At 34.4% G+C, this 9,289-nt stretch overlaps 1 protein-coding gene across 1 annotated transcript; it reads left to right on the forward strand.

The window, feature by feature from the left end:
* Nucleotides 1-4,889: 4,889 nt before the first annotated feature.
* On the forward strand, nucleotides 4,890-8,138 carry LOC145131854 (14-3-3-like protein G-BOX factor 14 lambda). The gene is made up of 4 exons (XM_079066503.1): nucleotides 4,890-5,487; nucleotides 6,211-6,333; nucleotides 7,625-7,741; nucleotides 7,938-8,138. The coding sequence occupies exons 1-4, from the start codon at nucleotides 4,984-4,986 to the stop codon at nucleotides 7,956-7,958; spliced, it is 765 nt and encodes a 254-aa protein (XP_078922629.1). The 5' UTR covers nucleotides 4,890-4,983; the 3' UTR covers nucleotides 7,959-8,138.
* Nucleotides 8,139-9,289: the final 1,151 nt, after the last annotated feature.

The following is a 9,289-nucleotide window of genomic DNA, read 5'->3' on the forward strand; positions in this document are numbered from 1 at the left end:
CGATCACAGAAGGCAGAATTGTGATAGCAGAAAATCAGATTTTTTCCAGATTTACCCTTAAATGATGTACGAGGCTGTTTTCAACACTTTTAGAACTTCGGGACAAAAATGCGATCGTAGATATGGTTTATGCGATCACAGTTTTTTGTATTTTCTCCAGGATTGCGTTTGAATGAAGTACAAAGCCATTTATGAAGTTTCTGGGATTATGGGACAAACATGCGATCGCAGAAAGGCAATATGTTATCGCAGAAATGGATTTTTCTTCTGAGATGACTTATTTCGGCCCTACAAAACTTTGTTGCATTTATGTGATCGCATAAAATAAAAATGCGATCACAGAAACTGATTTCTGACTCGTTTCGGATGCGACTCTTCAGTTTAAGCACTCCATGTTATTCCTTAGCATCCTTCTTCAGTTCCAGCTCCATTTAGGGTCAAAATATGCATCCAGTTGCTCCCAAAGTACCACTCCACTCGAACTATCTGAAAATGACACAAAAACGCTAGCAGTATGAGAATTTTGATAAAATACATGAGTTGAACATTATTTAAACTAATGACATACAAATGTATAAAATATGATGCTAAATGATAATAAAAACTATCTTAAAAGATGCATAAAATGGCATCTAACATTACCCCACACAACAATACACATACAATTCATGTACACCAGGCCTACAACACAGAGATGGACCGCCATCAGAGCCTATGTTGGACCACTCGTAAGAGCCTTCAACCTCATGCTGGATTGCTCTCCTTGGGCCCACAGTATGCACTGGACCGTCCTCCTTTGGGCCTACGCTATGGATGGACTGCCCGAGTCTCTTGGCCTTCAGCACACAACTAGATCGCCTCAACCCAACCATAATATGTCGACATATGCAAATAAACAGTAACAAGAAAAAAACATGTAATCATAATAAAGTTACCTGCCTAACAGATTACTACAACATAGTGACATCCTAACATACAAAGGATCCTTACTGCAGTAAAAAGTATAGTGAGAAAACACACCTCACAGTCGTACAGACAAAACACCACAACTCACAGAGAGTAAAGACCGGTACTACAAACCACCTAAACGTCAATCATAGGTCAATCCTTAATCTACAACCTGAAACCATCAAACTAACCAAAATTCAACATGGTCAAAAGTCAACGGTCAAAGTTCAATAGTCGGATACTACGTCGTGGCCAACCATTGACCGCGTTGTGGTAGCCTCACGAAAAAACAGTCGCATAGAAACCCACCACCATGTCGTGGCGAGCATCACACCACGTCGTGGGAACTAGCCAAAACAACGTGATGGATTAAGTTGTAATTCATTAAGACCAACATCCATACTTTTCAGAAAGCTTCTTAGCATCCTAAAGAGTCATAAAATCCCAACTTTATGGACATGTATGTCTAATGCATGTCCATACAAGACTAGGTCAAAATGGTGAAAAAGTGACCTAAATCTCATGCATGGCTTCAAAACACTCTCAACTTCTAGATCCAGAAGATATAACACCAGATAATAATAAAGTTGCTATTACAACCATTCTTCCAATCTCAACCAATGGACCAATATATTCTAACTTTTTAGATCTACAAGAAATGAACCATAAAGATGGAGCCTTGATGACTTACAATGGTCCAATGAATGCTCACAAGTAAATGCTTGTGCTTGCTAGATGGCCCTTTCCACTACAAACGACTCCTTTCTTCCTTTAATAGACACCGAAAGTAAATTGAGCTCAAGAACACCAAAATGAGGCTAGGGTTTTGAGTTTGGAGTGATAGAGGCTGAGGGTGGGAGAAACCCTAACCATCACATCCTTTAAATAGGGACCAAAGCCCGAGATCCAGGGTTTTGATCCCCAGATGTCACCACGCCGTGGCCAATACATGCGTGGTCACTAGAAAATTTGCGGTCATTTAACGAAAGACGCCATAACATGATGATCCTCCACCACCGCGTCGTGGCGAACCAAAATCCTCAAAATTAAGATTTAATCAATTTAACTTTATTAGAAGCATACATGAAAAACAGGTGTTACAATTACAAGCTGAAAGCCTGAAACTGTGCTAATTTTTACCAATGATACTATATTTAATATTTCTAAAATTAAGGTCAAATACAAGGAATAAAACCTAACATACATTGATTTGTTAATATTGTTATCGTACATATTATACATGCGTTTAAATAAGTGCGTAGGCGGGTGTATCTGTATGAATAAATAATTTTTAGTTATCACTACTTTGCCATTTGTAGCAATGAACTTTCATTATCTTTGCAAAATTCATTTAAGCGACCATTAATCGGTATTTTTTTTGTTTATAACAATGTACTTCAATTAAAAAATTATTGCTTAAAATTTCCACTGCAACATGCAAACTTAGAGTATCTCGAATGGTAGCTTTTATAAGTTTTTCATGATTTTACAAAATAAATAAATAATAATAATAAAAAAATAAAAAAATTTATCATTCGAGATATGGGCTTGTTTAATAGTTCACTGTTTTCTAACTTTTTTCCGGCTGTCTTGTAGTTTTTGTCCATTTTGGCATTTATATTTCCTAACAATTTATTTTACATCTATGTTATATTTATATATTATTTTTCTATTAATTAATCAATCTAACTTTTAATAGAAATTTATATCATAAAATAATAATTGTCAAAATTTTCAAAATGATACAAACATCAAAGACAAAAAAACATTACCGTAAGATGTTATTTAATTGCTTTTTATTTACTAAAATATTAATATCAATTAATTATTTTTAAAATTTATGATGCATGCTTAAAAATTAAAAATCAAAGACACGATAAAATAAATGTAAAAATATATTATATATTTTATTTAAAAAGTACATTTTAAAAAGATCAACTATTAGTTATATAATATATGATAAAAATAAATGTAAAAATACATTATATATTTTATTAAAAAAAATACATTTTAAAAGATCAACTATTAGATAGAGTTTATAATGTAAATTATACTGTAGCACCATAAAGTTGAGGTTTTTTTTTTCGGATTAGTCATTATTATTATTATTATTATTATTATTATTATTATTATTATTATTTTGCATAATAGATCTTTAAAGTTGAATTTCACATGTTAAATAGAGATTTATAGGGGTGAACATTTGGACCTCTAGATCAGACCGGACTGGGAACTAGGCTTGGACCGACCTTAACATGTCCAATCCAAGGTCCACAAATTTCTGCAAAACCGGTCTGGTCTAAAAGTCGGTCTGGTCAGTTCGGTCCAAATACTCACCCTTACAATCATATACTAACTTTTGGTAGGGCTTCAACGAGTTGTACCATATGCACCTAAAGTTGTACCGGTCTAACGAGTACAAGAATTGGAAAATCCGGACTTGGACTGACCTCAATAGGTCCAGTCCAAGGTCCACCAATTTCTCTCTAAACCGGTTCAGTCTAAGAGTCGATCCGGTCAGGTTCGGTTCGGTCCAATGTTCACCCCTAGGGACTTCATCCCCAAACTAACAAGTTTTCAGGTTAACAACATCATACATAGCAAAATAAGTCGCCTCTGATTAATAAATTTAAAAAAAAAAACATCACCAGTTCCCTCATCAATCCTAACATTCATTTTTTTCCACAAGATAAAGAAAACGGTGGTACATACTTCCCCTCTTAATTCTTCACCATCATCGATCTGTGCTGTCGGATTGTTGTCGACAATTCAACTTTCTCCCCCTCGCTGTTGTTCTCATACACTCATCGATCCAGACTTTAGAGACCCATTTTGAAACCGGAGGCAATTGGTCCTCTTAGTCAATGACTTTTGGAGGATGTGAAGTCGCAAAAAGTTTTTTGTCTGTGTTAGAGCCACCCTCTGGAAAATTCGAGTATTCAGAGCTAGTGTTTCAAGAATACAAGATGAAAAAAATCGATAGTGCAGAGCCCAACAAGCTTGGCATTTAGTGGTGAAGTAACCATAATGTTTTGGGCTTCCAGTAGTGAAGAAAGTACCACAGCCATCATCTCCGACCATTTATGCCGCCACTATGGCTGCCAGTACGAGTCCCTCTACCCCTCTTTGGATCTTAATTTCTCTGTCTTGCTGGTTCGATTTCTCAACACACACACACACATAAGGGAGATACCACGGTTGTCTCCCCTTTCTTCCTTATGATTTTGATGAATACTCCACCGGAATCAATACCATTGGATTTGTTTCCCGTTTATTTTCTTTTTGTTGTTGATTGGTGCAAACGGGTCAAAAAACACGAAATCAAGGTAAAAGAAGTACTATATCTAATGTACTATGTACAACAAGTAAAACAAGAAATTTATGATTATGTTGTTTACTCTTAAAATGGCCACGTGAATGCCATGTTAGCTAGCACAACTTGGGTATGTTTTGTTGACCATTATGTCACATGGCGTACCATGTCAACGATTAACCGGTTGACTGCTATCTTACATTCCAAAATGATGAAGTTGACACGTAAAATGATATTTTAAAGATCTATTGCGCAAAAAAAAAGCTTTTAGTGACCCATTTGGAAAAAAAACCCCAAATTTACTTGCCCTTCGGTCAAGATATCAATTAGTAGTGATTGAATTCATTCTATGATTCCACATGAGAAACAAGTTTATAACAAAGAAAATAATGATCGATAAAAATTAATAAAAAGATAATATATCAAAAATAAAAAACTGTTATGAGTGAAGATGCCCTTGATTTCGTTTAAAACAGCTAACAAATTTTTTATATAAAATAATATAAAATGAAAAGCTATTTTAATTCAAATCTCTAGTGGGACCGTAGGATCAATGGCTGTGATTTTACCGAAACCAAATAATGCATACACTTTGAAACACCGAATACAGACTCCCTCCTATATAATATACCGAAAGAATAGGGTGTTGATTGCTAGGACACATTTCGCTGTTCGCTTCTCTTGTATTTCTTCCTCCTCTCTTCGAAAACCCTCCTCCGTCAATGGCGGCGACGACAGCGTTCCCTGACAACTTAACGAGAGAACAGTATGTCTACATGGCAAAGCTGGCAGAGCAAGCCGAACGGTACGAAGAGATGGTGAAATTCATGGAAAAGCTCGTCATCGGACTAACGCCGGTGTCTGAGCTCACTGTCGAGGAGCGTAACCTACTCTCCGTGGCGTACAAGAACGTCATCGGCTCGCTCCGGGCGGCTTGGCGCATCGTCTCATCGATCGAACAAAAAGAGGAGTCACGGAAGAATGATGATCATGTAGTGTTAGTGAAGGACTACCGATCTAAGGTCGAGGACGAACTTTCCGATGTTTGCTGGGGAATACTGAAAATTTTGGAGTCAAATCTGGTGCCGTCGGCTTCTTCAGCGGAATCGAAGGTGTTTTATCTGAAGATGAAGGGAGATTATCATAGGTATTTGGCTGAGTTTAAAATTGGAGATGAGCGAAAGGAAGCAGCAGAGCAGACTATGAACTCGTATAAATCTGCTCAGGTATACTCGAATTTTATGTTGAAACTGAAGAATTCTGAAATCTAGGTCATAATACGATAACTATGTTACTGTTCGTATAAATTGATTTACATATCTGACCGCATATTTCAAATTTGAGATTGAATTTAGTTCAGTATAGGAGATCTAGGATAGTGGACTTGTTGTTATTAGGTTTTGATTTCTAGGATGATAAGTAGCGCTTGTTTTGTATCACATTGTATGAATATTTTACAGAAACTGGCAATACATTCATTGAAACAGTGGATCACGTCCTAACACATTTGATTTAATAGGTATAAACGTATGATAGTCTTGTTTTCTCCACACTCTGAGAAATCCTTACCCAGCTTCCATGTAAACAGCTTATATATTAAAAGCCTCTTTCGTAAGATGTTTGTATTTCGTGATTTCTGAAATTAGGAAAGATTGTTTTACCCCACTCGAATACCTTCATACCTATAAATTTCATAGAAGAATGCAGATATTGACATATTGTGTATTACCTTTCGTAAATAGATTGTGGACCTAAGCATGATGTTGCTTCCTACAAAGCAATTTGCAAAACTAGTCTCAAATTGATAGCGTATTTGAGCTGATATAATTACCTATATGACAATTGTTGATGGAATCAGGTATCTGATAATTGATAGTGAGGTGGCACTTTGTTGTTATTACTTGTTAGTAATTGTTTTTGATTATTTTCCATATAATCCTTTTTTGAAGGATATTGCGGAGGCAGATCTGGCTCCAACTCATCCAATAAGATTGGGTCTGGCATTGAATTTCTCTGTGTTCTATTACGAGATTCTCAATTCATCTGACAAGGCTTGCAGCATGGCGAAACAGGTTCAAATTCAATACCTGTTATTTTCTTATTCCCCTTTGGATTAATTTATTTCTCTTAAATCAAAAAGATTTGTCATCACTTCAGTTCTGAATTCAATATTTCTTGTTATTAAGTATGTTTAATTATTTGATAGGACTATCAAACTAGGTTTTTTGAATTGATTAATGAGGTAGTTAGACATTGACTTTGTAGGTGTCAAGTGGTATTAACACTTGATCTTTGAGGACACATAAAAGGCAACTTTATTTTATAATTGAAGAATGAGTCATTCAGAGGTTGACATATTGTCAACCTTGTTTTGAAGTTTTCTGTGGCTCATCGTATAAATAGATGTCACCATCATGTAAATGTTTATACATTTAATAATTAAGGGCCTTTTCCAACTAATGAATAGGATTTCATATATCTTGCCTCAATAGTCAATCCTAGAGTTATAATTATTTTATTTTTCACACATATATACATATCAGCATATGTGTGTATAGGATAGGTTCAAATATAAATGACATCTATTGTGTGAATGTTTAACTCATTCTGGACCAATCGTTTCAAAAGAAATTAACTACATTTTAAGCAACTTAATCAAAATCTGGGTTTTAAGGGATTTATTAACAAAATTAAATGATTTAATTAGTTAGTTTACCAATATACCCCTAAAATGATTGGTCCGCAATGAGTGGTACATTCACAACAAACTTAGCGATTTACACTTGATCCTAACTCTGCATGTATATATCTATATGTTTGTGTCACTATATCTACATGTATTTGTATGTGGATATAAACTATGAATATAATTTAATATTTTATTTTACTGGTTTTGCTTTGTATTTATATAGATAATATAAATGTGCCCTTCTTGTTTGTAGTGATATCTTGTGTCTTGTTATCTTTTCTCAAGTAAATTTCAAATAGTAAAACCAGTAAAAAAGGTGAAGAGAAAGATTTTGCTAGTAAAAAAGGTCACTAAAGTATTATTCAGTTGTATATTTGGGTGGGTTATTAAGATGGATGATAATTATATAAACCGATGTACAATAATGATTTTATCTGTAATTTATGTAATCATTCTCACACAGATGTTAATGAACATATATTAATTTAGGTTGAGGATGGATCTGACTTACATAAACAATAAATTACATATCCTGTCATGGCTTTATTAACATTATCTGATTGTATATATGTAGGTTTTTTTTTTTTTTTTTTTTTTTTTTTTTTTTTTTGTGGGAGTGGGAATGCTAAGTATATATATTTATATTATTATTATTTTTTTTTTGTTATGAGTAGGCATTTGAGGATGCGATAGCTGAGCTGGACACTTTAGGTGAAGACTCGTACAAGGATAGCACTCTCATTATGCAACTACTGAGGGACAATCTCACTCTTTGGACCTCAGATGCACAGGTCAACCTCTCTCTCTCTCTCTCTCACACACACACGAAGAGAGTTGGTATGTTGGTAGTTTAATTATACGTATTCGAGTATTAGACAATTAGTGATTATAATCCAAATTAATATAGGTGGCTTTTGGGTTTTGAAATTCTGCCAAAAAAAGGAAAATGGAATATTTTTTTAACAAACAGGATTTGGTGGTTTGCAGGATCAGCTGGATGAGCCATAGATTGTATAGAATGGCGAAGAAGAAGAAGAGTGAAAGAAGGTGGAGTGGAGGAGGTGGGCGTGGAATGTCATTTGTTTGGTGTGGAGTTGTGGACATATGATATCATGTGTTTTCTTTCTTTTTCTATTTCTAAGTTCTAAACAGAACACAAATTTGGTTCTATAAATTTTTCTTTCCTTACCTTTCCAAACTGCAATTTTTATGGTGCAGCTCTAGAACAATCCATTTTCCCATATCATAACCGTCTCATGTTTACTCTTATTTAACTGTTTTTTTTTTAACTTATTTTTCATAAATCTCTCCTTTGCAAAAGGCTATTCTCAACAACTTTTTTTTTTAATAATTAACATTAAAATTAAAGACTTCATATCAAAAACTCCATTGAATGTAATTCTTTATTGTAGATATGATCAAACTATTAGGCGGAGTGAATGATAGTTGATAACATATAAAGCATAAATTACTTGATATAACAGGTGTTCAGTAAAAACTAGTTGGAATAAAAATGGTATGTTGAAAATGATCTAATATTATAATATAGATATATAATAAATTTTATTAAATTAAAACAAAACATAAAACTAATCTTTTGTTCTAATTGATGAAAAAACCACAACCAAATAAAAGCAGGTATCAATCTCTACCTAAAAGTTCTTAGTTATAATCGGCAAACAAAAAGCCCGATTAAAAACATAAAGTCAAAAACAGAGCATAGGAGAAAATAATAAATCCCAATAATTTAAGAATTAAAATTTTCGTGTACCAAAAAAGTGTTATATAGACTTCCAATACTAGTTTTTGTGAGGCATGCACAAACCCTACGCTGACAGACTGGGTGATAATCGTGTTGGGTTCAGATTGACGGGTTAAATGCATTAACCTATACTCAACTTATAATTATTCGTGTCACGGGTTGGAAGATTGGAAACATCAACCCGGACACGACTTGTCTAACCCGTTTAGTTATATGGGCTCATGGGTCAGATTTAGGTTCGTGGGTCAGACTCGGGTTAGTGGGTTGACCCGTGTGTAATAATGAGGACTAGTTTGATTTAGGACACACAACACATGTAAGCTGTTAGGCATAGTCGTACAACTTAAATCTAATATATTATACGGTGAATCTTCTTAGAGGAAGGTGTTGGGTTCAAATATTCTCAGACTCATTTTTGGGTAGTCAAGAGGGGGTATGCAACAACGTTTGCAAATGCAAGAGACAAAATTGCAAAAATGGTCATTGTGGTATGTCAAAACTCGTATGTTTGGGCCAAAAACGTTTGGACTAGCACCAATGGTCTAAAAGTTTCATTTTCTTGCGAGTTTGGTTCAAT

Source organism: Lactuca virosa, chromosome 1 (genome assembly GCF_052849685.1).
Source record: "Lactuca virosa cultivar CGN04683 chromosome 1, Lactuca_virosa_CGN04683_v6, whole genome shotgun sequence".
NCBI lineage: Eukaryota > Viridiplantae > Streptophyta > Magnoliopsida > Asterales > Asteraceae > Lactuca > Lactuca virosa.